The following is a 19,280-nucleotide window of genomic DNA, read 5'->3' on the forward strand; positions in this document are numbered from 1 at the left end:
CCCAAAGCTACAAACTGGGAGATTGTGAATTTTTGTTCCACACTAGATACAAAAGCCATCTGCGTGATTTTTGCCCAATCACTCTCTTTTAGCCCTAGAAAGCAGGCAATGGAAAACTTCTGAAAAAATCACACCAAGAAAATTTCAGAGACTAGTCCAGGCAGTTGCCAGGAGTAAAAAACTGACTCAAAGACAGATGTGCATGCACACACAAAGCAAACTCAGCTATTGCCTTAAAATGGATTTTTTCTCATTCTGTTGCTTTTGCTTTCATATGAATATTAGGTACTTTACTATTGATAGTAGATTATTTACAGGAAGCAAGAGACAGAGCTATGAATGGGCTGACTCAATTAAAAAATCTTAAGTTTTTTATAATCATATTGATAGTTTCTCCATGTGTATGCGGGACAGAGAGAGAGAGCATTAGCTATGTAAAAATGTAAGTTATACAACAAAACATATTACTGCTTGGGCCTATAGGTATATACCATAAACCAAATGGCATTCTCAATGGCCCTGAGCTTAGTTTTTCAATACTGTTTTTTAATACTGTTTTTAAAATTCGATACTGTTTTTAAATTGTGAAAAACAAAATATATATTGAGGTATGTAGGATGGAAAGTGAATAAATACAACTATAGGGGTGCATGTCAGACAATAAAGGATTTTTTTCCCACATAGGCGGGAATCATTTTCAATTCATTTTAAAAATATTTTGCACAAGATTATAAATTAATAAAATGGTGGAGCTGTATACTATTTCTACAGTAAAGAAGGCTTTATTATCAGAGGGAAAATTCACTAGAGATTTCCATTCTGAATAATTCATTAAGTGCATATGGGTCCTCCTTCTTGCCGATTGCAAGATATGTATTTCATAACATCTGGAGTCATGGACTCTAATTTTTCCACTTAAAATTACACTTAAAGAGAATTATCAAGCCAACATTAATAATTTTTTTTAATAAAGTAATGTCAATAACATTGATTATTCAGTATTACATGTTGCATAATAATTAGGAACATGCTTCTTCATCATGTTTATCTCACAGGACTCACTGTGTGTGGGGGCAGCTATATAAACTTGTTTAATAAAAAAATATAGGGGTTTTTGCATCAATGAAGAGTCAAGACCAGAGAATATGATTCCTGTATGGTCTGGGTTTAATTTATTGTTTAAAAATAGAATCACGATTTGAACAAATTGAAGAAAGTCATATAATACCACCCCCCCATCTCGGTATCTATTTATACACATACATCCAACTATTCACATTTAATAGACCTTTATACACTGTTATACATATTTAAGAATACTTTTGATATTTTTAGGTATTTTGCTTTGTTATCTTATTTTCAGTTTAAATTTAGTATTGGGTTATTTTGATTTTTAGTAGTTTTATGTACCATTTCTATTTCTTATTTTCTATTATACATACAGTACATATACATACACTAAGATTAGGTGCTTATTGTGTATAATTTTTATGATAAAATAGTATAGCATTTGCTATTTAGTTTTAGAAAGTATTACATATGCTTATATATATTTGTGCCTTTGAGTCAATCTTTGATTCCTGATGACTGCCTAGAAAAGTCCATGCAAGTTTCTTGGCAAGATTTTTGGAAGGGGCTTGCCACTGTTTGCTTCCAAGGGCTGAGAGAGTGACTGCCTAAGTTCGCCCAACTGGCTTGTGCCTGAAGAGGAACTATTGCTCATGGTCTTCTGGTCTGTAGCTAGGTGCCTTAACCACTATCCCAAAGTAGACCTCTTAATTTATTTAGAAAACATACATTTTCAATAGTGTCATTTTAATTAATAGCACTTTCATTTTAATAGCATTAACAGCTGATTGGGGGGTGGAATTTAGGTAGCAAATGTTTGGACTTCATGTTATACTGCAGGAAAGATTATAGGCAGAAGTCAATTTAATTGTGAGCATACTCTTAGCCACCAGGGTTCAAAAAAAAAAAATCCAAAACTTGGTACCTAGATGAATAAGGAAAACAAATCTGATCTCTTGAACTTTTTCTTGTAACTGATTTTGTTTTTACATCTTATTAAAAAAAGTAAAGGCTCTATAAAGAGAAGGAAATATATTATTTGCAATGTAGAAAGCATATGCTTGCCTAAGCTCTCAGCTCCTGGCCCTTGGGGATAATTTTTCACCAACCACGAGTGAGCAAAATGTTGCTTGTGAATCTAATCTAGTTTCCAAGGCTATGAATCTAATCTAGCTTTAGGAAATGTTATGTTTTCTAAATAAATGAAGAGGGCCACTTTGGTAAAGGAATGCCGCCCTTCGAATAGGAGCGCGCCCGATTACATAGGGGAGAGAGAGAGAGAGAGAGAGAGAGAGAAGGTGGGAAACAGGTAACACCTGCAACCTCTTTGCTGCTTGAGCGCCGATCCCATTAAAATCGATGGGATCTATTCATGACGGAATCTTCCTGGGGGATCAGGCAGAGCAAATCTAAACGTGGTTTATCCCAATGGCAACTTTGCTGGAGGAGGTTCACCTCTCCAGTCACCGCACTCAAACCCATTTGCATCGCCCCCTGCTTAAAGCCGCTCGAGGGAGCCGAGGCGAGGCGGAGCTTTCCACTTTCCCAACAGAAGAGGGGGGGACGCGGTAAGAAGAGAAGCCTCTTCCTTCAGGCCGTGCTTCAGGTCTGGCTCACTACTCCACGGGGGGACCTCCCCCCTCATCTGCGGTTACCACACGGAGCACGTGAAAGCCCCAAAGCCGCCTTTAACTGTAACTGCTCACGTCGTGCAGTCAGCTTGCCCTCCCCCTTTTTAGATGGTGAGTGGATTGCTCCGGCCTCTCGGCTTTGCTGCAGCGCCCTCCGGTTCAGTATTTTGGTGGCCTCTGGCGAGCATTAGAGCAGAAAGTGCTGCCGGAGAAGGACCGGTTGGAAGGCGATCCGCGGAAGAGGGTCGTTCATTGGACTGGGCTGTCGACGTCCTGTAGCCGAGAGGAGCCTGTTGGAACATCACACGACCCCGCAGAAAGCCACATCCTCGGATGGGGGGGCGGTACTGGCTGCTTGCAGGTAATTTCTGGACGTGATTTTCCCATCCTCTTGTCTCCAACCTGTGTGTGTGTGTGGGGGGGGGAGGGTGGAAGCAGCTAGCCAGTGCATCTTATTCCACAGTAAAGCAGAGAGATGCTTTGGCAGCTTTCTAGGTTCACACATACACACACACAAAGGTGGTGGGGTGAAATTGATGCTGCACCACTGGGAGGGAGGGTGTCATATGAGGATGAGAGGATGGTGGAGGCAGCTGCTGCTGCTGCTAGTGATTCAGCATCGTTCCTTGCAAAAAGGAGTTGAAATGCAAAGGCTTTCCTTTTGGTTGCCCATACCAATGAGGATCTCCAGACTTTCAGTGAAGAGTTGGACCTTCAGAGGCAGTGGTCACTTCTGGCATGTTGCCAAGGATGGTGTTCATGGACTCCTTTTCCAGCTGCTGTGGTGGTGGGGGGTACACACACACACACACACACGATGACTTCTGTTTTTGTTTCCTACTTTCAAGAGCTTTTGGTTCCAACTCCTCTCCAAGATATTATTGGACTAATGGAATAAATATGTATTCATATGAAATGAAAAGAAGGACGTTATCTTGGAACATTCCCTGTCGTTCTAAAAGTCACTTGACCCCCAATTACAGGAATGGGAGCCCATCTGAAGTACATTCAGGCCTAGATGTGATAATATGACTGATAAATTTGGGTTGATTCTGTAATCCAAGAGAAAGAATATCAGATCAGTATGAAGGCACTTAGCTTCAGTGCAGTGGTTTAGAATATAAAATGGAAAGCGTCATTCTGACATGGGCATCTGTGTAATGGAAAGTTAATGTAAAATATTTTATATGTATAAGAAACGACAATGTGACAGATAGGTTTCAGTGATTGTACACTTTCTCTTCTTCTGTTTGATAGATAAATCATATGCAAAACTCAGAAAATGATGTAGGATAAATACATACCCCAGAGTCACTGACCTGAAAGAATAAAAAAAAATCATATATAAAAGACTGTCTTTTGTTGAGAAAAATCTTTCTCTGTATAAATCCTTCTCTGAATAAATTGATTCACCTTAAAAATGATTCTTATGAGGATCATAGAGCTAGAAGGAACAGATCTAACCCCAGGCTCAAGATAGGAAGCTAGAATGAACTAATCAATCCTCCACAAATACATCCACTATAAGGGAGTCTATCACCTCTCTAATTTATTCCAATATTAAACTTCTGTTTTTGTTAGGAAATTATGTCTAATATTCAGTCAGATCTGCTTTCCTGTAACTTGCCCATGTTACTATGTCCTGCATTCAAGGACAAGAGAAAGCAGATCTTGACTTCTTTAGGATATCTTTTCACTTCGTGAATCTATTGTATCCCTGCTTCATTACAGTTAGATAATGGATGAGAAATTCTGTGCAAATGTGAAGTATATCGGACGTGTAAAAACTGTGTAGATGAAAAAGTTGTTAAAATGCCCTCCATCTCTGAGTTCCTGGTCAGTCAGTGTAATGAAGCAGGTGAAATAATTCTTTAGAGGACAAATGGGTTAATTATCAGCAAATGACTTCTACATTGTGAGTGGAGGAGTATCAGCTGATTATGTAGCAGGATGTTATTTTAAGAGGTGGGAAATTTAGGGCAGAGATGTGCTATTTTAAAAACACTGTGAAAAAAAAGTTATTTTCAGAAGGCTTTATGGAGCATTACATTTAGAGAAAATTACTAGATTGAATATTTAAAGTATGAATATCCTTTTTCTCCTTTTTGCTCAAAAACTGCTGCTTCTGAGCTGTGTTCAGCTTCTTAGGGAAACAAAAAGATAATCTTTATTTTCTGACATTCACTGTATAGTCCTTAATACGTTGGGATTGAATTTATAATAAGGATATCACATTTGGACTGCCAGCATTCAAATGTATATGTATCTTCTTGCTACCAAATAGGGATTGTATGGATTTTTGTGGCCAAGCTCTATTCTTAGTTTTTAGTTTTGAAACATGCTGAATTCAGATAATGTGCTTTGAAAAGACAAAATAATTGCTTGGTTGATCTTTAGTCTGTACAGCATGTAATTTCTGAAGTATTTGTTTTGTTTATCCTTACAATAGCTATGAACAGAAGATTAAAAACATACAAGCAGCAAGGTTAATTGTGATTTTCTGAACAAATAATGAAGCAGACTGCGTTGAAGTTGATTCCATTTCTTTCAGGTCATCTCTCCCTTGATAATTTTCATGTTTCCCTGGTCATAATTTGTCTTTTAAAGCACATATTGGGCAGAGATAGAAAATCTCTAGGCTCCCTAATGAAATTCAGCACCTCAGTGTCTATGTCTAGTGGATGTTGTCAGTTGTCAGCAATATCTGAAAATACACAGATTTACAGTAGTCCTTGATTTATGACCACAATTGACCCCAAAATTTCTGTTGCTAAGGCAGACAATTGTTAAGTGAGTTTTTGCCCCATTTTACAACCTTGCTTGCCACAGTTGCTGAGTGAATTACTGCAATTGTTAAGTTAGCAATAGGGTTGTTAAGTGAATCTGGCTTCCCTATTGACTTTGTTTGTAAGAAAGTCACATAATGTGATCACATGACCTTGAAACATTGCAAGTGTCATAAACACATGCCAGTTGCCAAGGGTCCGAATTTTGTTCCTGTGACCACAGAGATGATGCAACGGTCATAAATTTAAAAATGGTCATGTCACTTTTTTCAATGCCGTTGTAACTTTGAACGATCACTGAACAAATGGTTGTAAGTTGAGGACTACCTGTATAGCTGTGTAATACGTGGATCGAAGTATTTGTGAATACTGATGTTTATGGGATTATTTTGTTTGTGATGGTTGTGATCTTTCTGTTGCACATGTACTTCTTTCAGTTTCAAGGGTCTTACCCTTTGAGCTGAAGAGAGAAAATATCATGCTTTGCTACTTCCATTTAAGGACTGGTATTCTTTCAAGTAATTGTTTAATATATAAAATGCTTGAGAGAGGAAACTGTCCTGTATATACGGTTCCAATTATACAACTAAACCAAACTATACTCACTTGAAAGAATTATGTATTCTTCCTTGTTTTTCTTTAACCTTGATATTAACTGTGTATTCTTTTCTATTTTTCTCATTCCCTTTCTTTGTTGTTTTCATATGTGCGTCTATTTGATTGTAAGCCCTTGAGACAAGAGCTCCCCTTTTTTTTGTAAAGCATCATGTACATAATAGGTATCCTCCCACAATTAAAAAACAGCATGTGTTCCTCAGGGGAGATAGCAAGAAAAGGCACTCAGCTGAAAATAACTGAGAAAACTTCTATGGTGTACCTATTCCAAATGTAATTTCTTAAGTCCACCATATTTTAGCTGAAGATTTTCTCAGAAACTTTTTTTTTTGTATTTACCATTATAAAATAGCTTTGAAGCTAAAGGCTACTTTTCTGTTTAAGCCAGTCTGTTTGTTGTTCCTTGCTCTGAGCTTGTTCTGATGGTGACCTTTGACTTCTTACACTGAAAAAACTTCTTAAATATGCTTCTCCTGTGTTAGTGCTTTTTCCCCTTATTTCATTTACTAATTGATTTTGATGCTTCAATAAGAAAAAAAGTCCATATAATTGATTGCCCATAATGGAATCAGATTCATGTGTGAATATATCCTTACAGCAGAGTGATTTTGTTAGTGTCTTGTTGATGTGGATCTATGTCATTATTCCTGCCTCCTTAACTGTTGATTGCTGAGGATCACATTGGTATGAAAATGAATTGAAATTAACAATTGATCCATTTCTCCCCCCTTTACTTACTTGTCAGGCTTTTATCATGCAACTAGCCTGCTTTATTTCCTGAATTTAATCAAGGGAAGGGTCTAGATTCCCTTCTTCTGTGTTTGTAAACTTGCACATTTTCTCAGAAGTCTTATAGTTTGCCTATTGAAACTTAGTTAAAGAGGTAAAGATGGAATTGGAAAGCTCTGCAGTGGTTCTTAAGCAATAATGGTAAGAGGCCTCCATCTGGTGGTAGTCTTTGTCTAAGGTTGCTTTTCTTCATTTTCATCCTACACCATCTTTTCTGAAGTTCAGCAATTTCAGCAAAACAACAGTGATGTCTTGTTTGTTCCAGACCTTGAAATGGATTTCAGGACAGTTAATACTTGTCCTAAAATTCCATTTAATTTAGATCCTGTCCTTTTTCTATGTTCATGTGGCTTTCAACATGAATTATATTGAGAAAGAGTATTGGGGTTTGAGGAAATTATGAATAAAATTTAATACCGATTTTCATGTTAGTGAGGTTCTGAATATTATATTGCTTACAACTAAGATGCTTTGGAAAGTGAGAAAGAACATTTTCAAAGTAATTTAGTTACTAACAGATATCATCATAGACCAATGAAGAATGGAGATTTAGTTTTACTTGTATTTTTAAAAAGCAAATAGTCTTTATTGATGCTCTTTCCAGAGGCATGTACGTATTACTATAAATAGTCAGAGAAGGAAAGAATAGTCTCTTCCTGAGATATATCGTGACAAATGTAATTACAGTAATAAAGCGTACTTAACTAAACGCTGGGATTATGGGAAATGTCTAAGCTTTTTTATGGATTGTTAACCATAACATGAATCAGGATTCTAGGCTGTAAAGATTATAATACAGCTTTTGAGCTGATTTGCAGCTAAAGAAATAAATTATAATTTCTAGTCTACACCTTAGACTAGCAAATTACAGAACATTCATGGTTTCTTTAGTCATTCCTGCTGGCAGCAAGTCAACAAAGTGATGGTGCTATTCATTATCAGGTCACAATTTTTGGTACTTCTAGCAAATGTGGTCTATGTGTCATGTCTTCTAGAAATTGCTACTCTGGTCCTGCCTTAGGCATGAAAAACTGCTGGGTAACTTTGGCCAATCATCTCAACCTAACTCAAGTTCCTTGTGTGTCCAATCACACTTGGCCAATAAAGAATTCTATTCTATTCTCATCTCACAGGGGGAATGATAGAACCTCAATTTCACTAGAACACAGTCCATGCACCATTCCAGAAAAAAAAACAAAACCATGGCATCTGATTTCATAATTACTGAATTCATAGCCTCCAAGATCTTGTTTGGTTTCATCTTTGTTAGGCCTTGGCTTATTATCTATTTCCAAGGACAAAGCAAGCTAGTCAGTAGTTATGTACTCTTGTTGTTGAAGTTATTTGATCAACACGACTAGAGCAAGTGAGTCAACCACAATAATTATATTTTTTACACTATCTGCTAATGGTAATTAAAAAGATGCAAACCTTTGTTGAAAGAACCAGATTAACATTCTAAAATTTAGTAGATTGGTTTATATTGAATATGAAGGCATGGTAATTACAAGCCATTGTTTTAGAAACATATGAAAAATGCATTATTGAAACCTCTACCCAGTTGATCCTGATACTGTGTGTACCCCAGGACTTTCTTTTAGATCTCTTCATGAGACCATCAACTTGGAGATCAGTAGTTTTACTTATCTAGTAACATCTAGTAATATCATGTTATGCAACCTTGCTTCCATTTTCTGATCTCATTTATTTTTAACTGCTTGGGTACAGAGAAAAAAGAATGTAACAACACAAAGATTGTGTATATATTTTATAAAAATAGTCTGTAGTTCCTTTTTTGGCAACCACAACTGATAAAATCTCATGTCCAAATAGATTTTGTTGACAGCAGAGAAATTTGCATTGGCGAATTTCCTGAATCCTGAAAACTTTTATTAATCAACACATTAGTTACATGAATATCGCTAAACTCGGTTACATGAATATTAATTAACAACTCAAGTTATGCAAATATTGCACAGGTATGTTATCTAGAATGCATCTGAAGGCATTGTTTTGAATGTATTATTGGGCAAAATATTGGACTATTGGGCAAAACCTTTTTAGCAGGTAAAAAAAGAATGAGAGTGTAGATTGGTTTAGGCATTACAGGAAATATTTGTTTATTTGTAATCTCTAAATGTGACTCAGTTAATAAATTTATTTGTTTGGAATTGTGAAATCATAGATTGACCTGATTTGGGAAATATGCATTTATTAAAGCATTTATACCTTGCTTTTATGTCTCCAAAGTGAGTGAAAGAATCCCTGTTCTCAGGCATATACACTACAAAAATATAACCCTGTAGATGACCTTGAGAGAAATATGCAAGAACCAATTATTTATATACTTATATATATCCTGCCTTTATTATTTTTATAAATAATTCAGGGTGGTGAACATACTTAATACTCTTTTCTCCTCCTTGCCCCCAAGAACAACTCTGGGAGTTAAGTTGGGCTGAGGGAGAATAATTGGTCCAAGGTTACCCAGCAGGCTTTCATGCCTAAGGCAGGACTACAACTCTCAATCTCCTGGTTTTTAGGACAGCACCTTCCCTACTACCAAACTCCCATTACCTAAGCAAAGGGGGCTAACATTCCTTAAGTCCTGGGAAACAGAAACCTTTAGAGTGGCTCAGACAGATGTCTCTCTGGTTCACAGGGTTATAGGAATGGAAATATAATACAGACTTGTAAGATTCTGCTATTACATTCAATCTCAATAAAACGTCCTCTCATTCTTTTTGTGGAGTGGATTATCTAGTCTGGTCTACTTTGTGGGAGTGAAAAATACAGAAGAAGAAAAAATGCGTGGGCACCAATTGTGATGGAATTTCCCCATTCCGAGTGTATTGAATTTTACTACTCTTTCTTACAGGATAGCTGGCTCTGATGGGCTTGGTAAGAACAGAAGAAGGGCAATTCTTCAGCCTTTGCTGCTGCTTCTCTTCCTTGTAGGACATTTGGTCCTGTAAGTAAATGAAGATATACTTTGTGACCCATTTCCCCATCTTTTTTATCACTCCTTTCTGTTCTCATTGCATTTGAACCTCAACCAATAATGCCTCGCGTTAATTAGCATTCAGCTATCTCCAAACTGGGAAAGTATAGTAGTTGCTGACAACTGGTGCTTAATGGGGCTGTGGAGGCAGAGGGCAGGATGACAAATTATAGGTGAAGCCAGGGAAATTGTGGGGTGGCAAATATTTCAGTTTTTATATCCTTCTCGCTTGCAAAGCTTGAAAGATACTTAAGCTATATATTTTAATAACTTTGTTTTTTAATTAAACATAAAAAATATCCCCACATAAACATTGGAATCCTCCAGTTAACTTTCATTTTCACTTTTTATATAGGAAGATGGCCCCTTGTTTCTTTTATCTGGCCAACAGGTTAATTTTCTACAACTGAAGTCGAGACTTTCCTTAGTCATTGATTTTACAATGCATTGTCAAGGCATTAAGCCCATTCTCTGGCAAGGGGTTCCTCAGAAAATTCTCAATTCTCAAAATATTCTGTGGTAGTATCCAATATTGAGGCAACAAAGTTGCGTTCAGATCACTTCTGAGGATTGTGCTAAAGAGTGAAGATACTTCTTTGCAAGTGGAGAACTTGGCTTGTTAAACAAAAAAGAAAGCTGTTTTTACCTTTCATCTGAAGAAATAAATATCCTTCAGTTGCTTCACTGAGGTTCTCTTAGGTTGTTTGAAGTGACATAAAGGAGATGTCAAGCCACTACCGAGCCAATTGTTGCAGTCCCGAGAGGGTCTTACTGCCACCATTCCCCTTGCCTCCCAGCTCTAGCAGCAGCTACCACTTGATTCCTAAGAAGCCTCCTTGCCACTTTGATGACAATTAGAATTCGTCCTTGTGCCCCGGTCAGGTGCTTCATTTGATTTGTGGCAGTGTTTCTCAACTTGAGCAATTTTAAGGTGTGTGATCTTCAATTCCCAGAATACTCCAGCCAGCATGATCTATGGGATTCATCCTCTTCCAAGGGTGACTGCAAAAGAGTGTGTGTCTGTCTTTGTTTGTGAAAAAGTACAGATGGGAGTCACAACTGGGCCATCAAAGTTCGTCTTTTTAGGTGGGGTACATTCTGTGGTCAGGTTCACCATCTTGACACTTTTTTACACATTCTCTCCATAGATGCCCCTCAGGCAGGGAGAGGGCAATTTGACCCTTGTCTTCTCAGCAGCCAGCTGGTAAACAAAGAAGGAATTTGTGCAGCTTTCACACCCTACCATGAGACAGCAGCTGCTTCTCATAAATTGCATTTATTTCTAATCCAGTCATTATCTTAGTCATGTGAACTGATGCTCCACATCTCCCACTCTTTTCAGCCCACTGTCTCCGAAGCTTTTAGGTGGGCCAGCTTGTAACTCACCAGGCCTGCCTAGTGCTAAGCTTCCTCTCATTGGCCATGCATTCTTGTCAGGAGTAAAAGCCCACAGTGTCCCTATTGTAGGTAGTCTTCATTTAAATGACTACCTCATTTAGTGACCATACATAGTTCCCCCAGTGACAAAAATGTAACTTTGCAACCAATTCTCACATTTAAGACCTTTGCAGGGCTGCAAACAAAGGAAAGCTGAAGGAAGTGAACGCTTTGTTTAATTACTGAGCTGCTAGTCCCAGTTGTCACTAAACAAGGATTACTGTACCATTGTTGGAAGAAATGCCCATCTGGGTTCAATCCCAAATTGGGAGAAAGACATTGGAAAGAGAACTTTTGAATTTAAACCAAATGCATTTACATTTTCTTATGACATTATTAGGCAGAAAAGATAAAAACCACTATATTGACTGTTATCTTAGACCCAAATCCTGAACTTTTAATAATTTAAAATGAGACATGTAAGTATATCATGGTTGTCTTTAAGGCTAAAGAAAAAAAATTATATCCATTTAAGGGAGATGGGGGATCTGAAAAAACATGAAATTATATTGCACATATCAAGTTACAACCCTACAATTAGTTCCTTAATCTTTCACAAAGAAAATCAACCACCAGATGACACTTAGAAAGCATTGTATTCTCCATCCTATTCTGATGTTTGTTTTGAAGCAACATCCAACCTTTTGTTCTCTAAGTTAGTCACTGCAATTTGGTATTTATCTAAAATTATATGGGCTAAGTACATATTTTAACAATAGCACGGAACAGCCATATTTGTCCATTCTCAAAGGAACCTACGTGGTTTAAAAAAGGAGGAACAATTTCCCACCAAAACATTTTAGAATGACTCTCAACCTCAAACAAAATATTGCCCTTTTATTCAAATGTGTATGATAACCACAATAAGTGCTTTCATTTGTACGCCTTGAATTAATTAACTCACATTGACCCATGAAGACTGGATATCATCTTTGCTATCTCCCCTACCTCTTTCAGTTAAACAGTAGTGACAAATTAGAATGATAGGGCATGGAAGAATTGGGGTCCGGGACAGAAGAAATAAAAACTCGGAGGAGCACCATTGGTTTAGCACAATAGGAGCTTTGAGAAGTCACTGAATGAATGGTTATAAGTCGAGGACTATCTATAGATAAAGGAAGAGATACTCATCTGTAACTTTCTGTGGAGTGAAGAATTATTAAATTTATATTTGTTGTAATGAGGGTTGGAAATCATTCCTTTATATAATTTTATTTTTCTTTATCATATTCTTTTTTCTTTTTCATTTTTTTTTTTACTTTTTATTGGTTCTTGCTACTCTTTGCATTAGATTTTTTTTTACTATTGTAATCAAAATATTTTATTTAAAAAAATGCATAAAAGAGAAAGAGAGACTTTCAGGCTGCTGTCTCCCTTCACACACTATTTCTTGATGCATCATGACTAAAATTAGCTTGGGTATCTTAATCCATGCTGCATATCCCAAATCTGAAAGTGTGGTTACTAGGACAGAAACAAACTCTAAGCAGAATTAAAATCATTTTTTAAAGAATCTGCATACTTGCTTATATTAATTTAGAAGAGGTATATAAGGGTCAAGAGAGCAAAAGATTTATACAGTCTGGAAAGAAACCAGAATAGGAATACTAAAAAGTTAAATCCTTAGGAGATGGGGAAAAACTATACTCAAGATATAAAGGATGTTCGAGATGATCTAGCAAATTTGTAGAAAATTACTAATTCTGTCAATCAGCAAATGCCACATTATCTCTTCCTTTGAGAAGAAAAATTGGACAAGGTTCATGTTTAAAATGAGATGCACTTAGAATATATTTGTGGTTAAAGTGGTTTCCCCCCCCAAATCTTTATTTATTGGGGGTTTCCTTTTTTCTTCATGTGTAATGAGTTGTTCATTTTTATTTTATATATGTTTGTTGAAAATTTTGAAGGAAAAAAAAAGAGGAGGCCATGTCCCAAAATGGTTGCTTCCCTCACACACATACAAAAATGTCTTATGGTAATTATATCTTGTATGCCTTTGAGAAACCTAATATTTTGCCTCTAATTAGGCTTCCCTGACTTCCTCCTTCTGACTTTCTAGTCCTTTGCAATTGTTCCAAGCCAGGAAGGACCGTTTGTCTTCTCGCTGTGTTTAAAAATACAGAAGGGAATCAAAACACAAAGCCTAGAAAAAAAGTAGCCCCCTAACCAGACCCCTTCTCCCACCCACAGACATTATGAACAGCTGCTCTTTCCACTCAGGGTGCAAGGGCTGTTTTGTGCTTAACTGGACATTTCTTGTGCTGCTTGGTGGCTGCTGATTAGGGCAGTCCCAGATCCAAGTAAACAAATTATTACATTGCTAGATCACTTTTCTTCTTACTTCCTCTTTAAGCATGAGTTACAGGCAAGGATGGTGTAGGAAGTTAGCACCCACTCCTCTCTTGGGAAAATGAAATATTCTAGGAAATATTATAAAAGGCAGAATATTATCTTTTCTCTAAAGGAGAAACATGTTTCAAAGGCAAACTCAGGGCCTCAGCTCCCTGCCCCCCCCCCCAATTCCCCAGCAGATACTTTGGTGCCAACCTATCTACAGGACAGGGCCAGCTTATCTACAAAACATAAGACAGGGCCCTCAGGGCATGATAGGATTAGCCTTCACTCAAGATCCAAACCAGGACAAAGCCATTAAGCCATAATAGGAATTGCCCAAAGTCCCTTCATTACATTATCACCCAGCAAGATTCAACCAGACCTGGGACTTAAAATAACCTACAAAGTTACCCCTGCATGGCCCCATGGGAGTCTGACAACCAATCAGAATACATTTCTTACAGAGGAACAGGAAACTCCAAGGCGGAGCCCAAGAGAGAGTATAAATCTCTCTCCCTCTCTCAGCCATGTGCTCATTTTGCCCAGTACCCCCCCCAAAAAAAACATGTGGTCCTGTCCACCATTAAGCCATCTTTCCAAGCAGTCTCCATGTTCCCCTGATTAGAGTCTCTACATAAGATTGTGTCAGAGTTTACTGCAAATGAGATAAATAAATTAAAAAAAATATTCTTCATCAGCTCCTTCATCAAATTTTAAGATGTCTTTCAAAGAAATTTTCTGAAAATCTGAATGCTGAAAACTGATCTGCAAGGAATGCTTAATTGGTACATTTTTCTACTTAAATACAGGCACCTGTGGGGGGTTTCCCCCCCTTAAATCTGGGTTTTGCTTCAATCTTAAACTGAAATGGTATGAAAAGAAGATTGGCTTGGAAAGCCTCTTAAATTCCTTGACTGTGTGTAGCTCTCCGATTACAGCATCCCAGAGATAATGCCATCCTTGCCTAATGAGGGAGGTAAGCTACCATATTACAGAAACCTTATACTTTGGGTTTAACAAGCAACTTATGGGCAGTTCAGATATTATGTATTCTATTCAACCTTGGCAATACCACATGCATGATTAGATAATGGACCTCCAGGTATAATTGCATTATGGGTCATTCTGCTTCTCTATATTTTTAAAAAAGACACAGGGAATTTGGTGGGGGCACAGCAAAGGATTTTAAGTACTGATCAAGCTACTTCCATATTGGGACCATGCAGTGTTAGTATTCTCTATATAACAACTGCTTTGGACACAAAGAAATGTAGTCATAGAACTTGACTGGTTCATTAAAACAACTGCATCTGCTTTCAGGTTCATTTAGCTGCAGCAGAAACCCAAGGAACAGGTGCTGTTTTAATGATTTCCAAGCAAGAGTTGCTTTTGTACTCCCTGTCATTTTAAAATATCACTCTTGAAATAAATCTGAAACATACCACATTACCGGTATATGTTTAGGCAGGAGTGTATGTTTACACCACAGAAGGATCATGTGATGATTTTGCTAGGATTGAGATCAGGGTGGATAAAAATCAATGATTTTTTTAAAAAAATAAAAAAAAATCAGATTTTTTTTATTTAAATCGGATTTTTTTTTATTTTTATCGAATTTATTTTAATAAAAAACTTGGGGTAAAAATCTATTGTAAGATAGTTTTCTATTTAAGATACATAAATAATTTAGTTTATTCAGCATGAAATAGAGCTTAGTTATGTAGCATGAGACTGTATATTCTGCAACACTGGGACTATCGGTGAATCAACAGTGGGTCAAAGGAGTAGCAGAGATGACAGTTGCTCTTTAAAAATTATGATTTAAATCGAGTTGATTTAAATCAAGCCTTTTTACTAGTGATTTAAATCATGATTTAAATTGTGATTTAAATCAACTCGATTTAAATCAAATCCACCCTGATTGAGATGATTGTAAATTATGTTAGTGGTGTGTAAATACATTGTCACTTTAAATTGAAATTTTATAATTGATATTTCAAAAGTTTGTAACCACTTGTTTAGCTTTGCTATGTTTTTAAGATCATGCAATAAAATGATTTTCTGTATATTTTCAATTTACTGAAAAGAGAGTATGATGATGATTTACTATATTCCCCCTTTTTTTTTAAGCAGATAACCAAGGAACCACTTCTTTGACTTTGAGTTCAGGCCTATCATTCCAAAGCTCAATAAGGAGAAAAGTCAGAGAGAAGAAAAAACATGCAACCATTACTGCAAATCTTGCTGGCACAAAATATGAAATTGGTAGCAAACTACATATTCTACTTAATTTACATTTAATCCTGTGGTTAAAATAAAGAAAGGTGGATGGAGAAAGGAAAGTTTCATAGCCAAAAAAAAAGCTTTACATGTCAAAATATTACATATCAGGATGTTGATGTATTTTTGCGTTCTTCCTTGAGAAAGATCAGAGACGCCTGCTTGGGCTTTCATTCAGACTGTGATCACCTGTATGCCTCCATTACCATACAGTGACACATTCAGAAATTTTAGCCATAGATTAATGTTAAAAGTTAATCTCTACATTTTAATCCAATCATAAGTGAGTGGTAACTACTTAAAAAATCTTATTTTGTGGAGTGTTTGGTGCTTTCTCAGTTTGGGTGTTTGCTTGCAGATGTTCCATTACTTGACTAGGCAATATTATCAGTGCTAGTGGGTGTGGGGTTTATATACAATAGCTTGTTGTGTCAATGTCAGTGGGGGTGTGGTTTTCTCCTTGGTAGTTCCTTGATTAGGCTGTTGTTTTCTGTTACCATAGTCAGATAATGAAACCAAGGACTCCATAGTTCAATCCTGAGCTATACGTATTCTCTTTATTAAAATCCTACCCTTCTGCTAGAAAGTTGCATATTTATTAGGAAATATTTTTTGTCTTGGTAAATTGTTCTAGCAGCTAATCCTAAAGGTGCATTTCATCTCCATAGACATCTAGCAGTTAATATTTTTCAATATTATAATGCATTAAGCTCAGTGTGGTCATTCAGTTTCACATTAATTTTACACATGAATTACAAAAGAGAGCACATTGTTATTAAACCGGAGCTTAGCATTTCAGCTAGGGAAAATCTGTTTTTAATTGGGAGGATTATGATGTCTTGTTATAATTTGTCCAGTCAATACCATATTCTTGCTATCATTATCATTTAGAGTGAAAGTATCATTATGAGATACTTCATTATTTAGAAGACTTTTATACAAAATGTGTCAGGATTTCTTGGTTTGTTTTTTGTTTCACTTTAAGTCTCAATGTTAATCATTAGGGGGTTCTTGAATATTATCTACTATTCTTCCAACATTATGCTTTTGCTTGTCTATAGGTGTAATCACTTAGATTTTGTCTGATTTTTCAGTTGGCATAAACAAAGAAAAGTACAAATATTGCTTGTTAACACACAGCAATTAACCAAGAAGAGAATGAATTATATCTTATATCTTCCATTATGTAAATTTAGTTAGAAAAGCGACAACTTAGAAACATTTATAAAGTGAATTCTTGTCAGAGTCAACATATTCCTACAGTTTCAAGTAAAAATCAATCAGAGGTTTTTAGTAGATTATTTTGAAAGCTAAAAGGTCTTAAGATTCCTTTTTTCAGAGTTGTACCTTTGAACAGTCACTAAACAAATGTTTGTAAGTTGAGAACTACCTGTATTCATATTGTGGGCTGAATAATGTGAGTAATTTTAATAATGTTGTATGCTAATATTATCTGCTATACTTCTAAATCTGGAAAATTAAGGTTAGGTCTCTGCATATTGACAAATTTAATTGTTTATGTTGATTTTCATGTATCTATTTCTGTCTTGTAGTTCGGGTAGCAATAGAAGAAATTGGATTTGTGAAGACTCGGGATGATGACGAGACCGCAAACCTTATCTGGAGTGACTGTGCTGTGCAGCAAGAAAAAATTGCAGATCTCCAGAACTACCAGGTAAAAACCGGGAAGCACTGAGGCATTGATTAAAGTAGTAAACTGTTATATGTCCAGGATTTTTCTTAGTAATTCAGGTCAATTAATCCTGGTTCAAAATTGGAAACAAACTATTTTCAACATATACATTTGGCAGAAGTAGGATCAAGGTATGGTTCAGAGTTCCAGGCAAAGATTCTAGTATCTATAGCTTAGACCAGGGTGTCAAACTAAGGCCCGTGGGCCGAATCTGGCCCGTGGGTTGCTTAGATCTGGCTTGCGGGGCCACCCTGAAAACAATGGACTGGCCCATGGTGCCTCTGCCATCAAAAATGGAACTCGGGAGGGCCACATGCTCCATTTTTGCTGGCAGAGGGTTGCAGGAGGCCGTCCTGCCTGAAAATAGCTCACGAGCACCCTGCACCCCTCCCCCCCCGAGCTCCATTTTTGCTGGTAGAGGGTTGCAGGAGGCTGTCCCAGCCAAAAATGGCGCTTGGGAGCCCGTTTTCACTGGCAGAACTCTCAGGCCACCACAGGTGCCCCTGACATGAGTGATGTCAAGCTGGCCATGCACACTCTACTGAAGCCCACCTCGGCCCCCTGAGGTAAAACATAACCCTGATACGGCCCTCAATAAAATTGAGTTTGACACCCCTGGCTTAGACGATTGTCAACCCTTTGAAATAGACTAGGTTGGGAAACAGACAACACAAGAAATATTAATATTTTATTGATATAGGTTGTTGATATAGGTTAACTGAATTTTAACCTTACAGCTTTTCATTGTCCCTACTTCTTATACTAAAGAAAGTCAAGGTATGGTTATATTGACTTTTTTTCTTATCTCTTCCTGTTTTCCCAGGCAAGTTCATGTTTTTATAACCACTGTTATGTATCTTTTTCAAAATTACCTCTATACCCCTCTACAGCAGCAGAGGCCTATCATATTTCTAGCAGAAATCAAATTACATGGACAGTCACAATTGGAACTGAGTTCTACACATGGGTCAATTTAGAACAGGGCAGTGGTGGGATTCAGCCAGTTCACACCACTTTGGGAGAACTGGTTGTTAACTTTCTGAGCAGTTTGGTGAACTGGTTTTGGAAGAAATCATTAGGGCAGAGAATCGGTTGTTAAATTAAATCCCACCACTGAAACAGGGTATTACAGATGTTGTTTCACTGTGGATTTGACTTCTGGTGTTTTTATGGACATGGATATGTTTTCTTGGCAATGGTTCAAGAATGGTTTGTCCTTGTCTTCTTCTAGGATAGTATCTGAGTGAATGTGTGTTATTTTCACTGTCTAGTCCACAGCCCTAATATTACCCTCATCAAGTGATCAGACTGTACTTAGTTGGTTTGAGATAACCAATTTTAGCTCGGTACTGCCATCTACCAGGACAAAGGTAAAGACACCATCAATAGAGTTTGCTGGAGACTTATGCAGATTTATGCAAAAATCTCTTGGCTATATTGATTAGATGTGCTAGACTACCTTAGAGTAATAGTTTAGTCCTGAACAGATCATTACTGTCAAGGAGATCTTCCAAGTTGTCTCGTACTTCTCTCTTTGTTATTCGGTTCTCAGCGTAGCAGCCTTGCAAATTTGTATACTATTCAGAATCATAAATTTTGAGTTGGGCAGCCTTATAAATCCCATACGTAAATAAAGTATTCTT

General features: G+C 37.0%; 1 protein-coding gene across 1 annotated transcript in view; it reads left to right on the top strand.

Annotated features, from left to right (window-relative positions):
• The first annotated feature begins 14,615 nt into the window (after positions 1 to 14,615).
• Positions 14,616 to 19,280, top strand: part of TTLL7 (tubulin tyrosine ligase like 7) — a 72,715-nt gene continuing 68,050 nt past the window's right edge. The window contains exons 1-3 of the mRNA XM_070939435.1: positions 14,616 to 14,640; positions 15,798 to 15,929; positions 17,498 to 17,619. Coding sequence (XP_070795536.1) covers positions 14,616 to 14,640; positions 15,798 to 15,929; positions 17,498 to 17,619 — 279 coding nt within the window. The remainder of the gene's footprint in view (positions 14,641 to 15,797; positions 15,930 to 17,497; positions 17,620 to 19,280) is intronic.

The sequence above is a fragment of the Pituophis catenifer genome, unplaced genomic scaffold (assembly GCF_029215685.1).
Source record: "Pituophis catenifer annectens isolate HBS135680 unplaced genomic scaffold, rPitCat1.0.hap2 SCAF_3, whole genome shotgun sequence".
Classification (NCBI taxonomy): Eukaryota; Metazoa; Chordata; class Lepidosauria; order Squamata; family Colubridae; genus Pituophis; species Pituophis catenifer.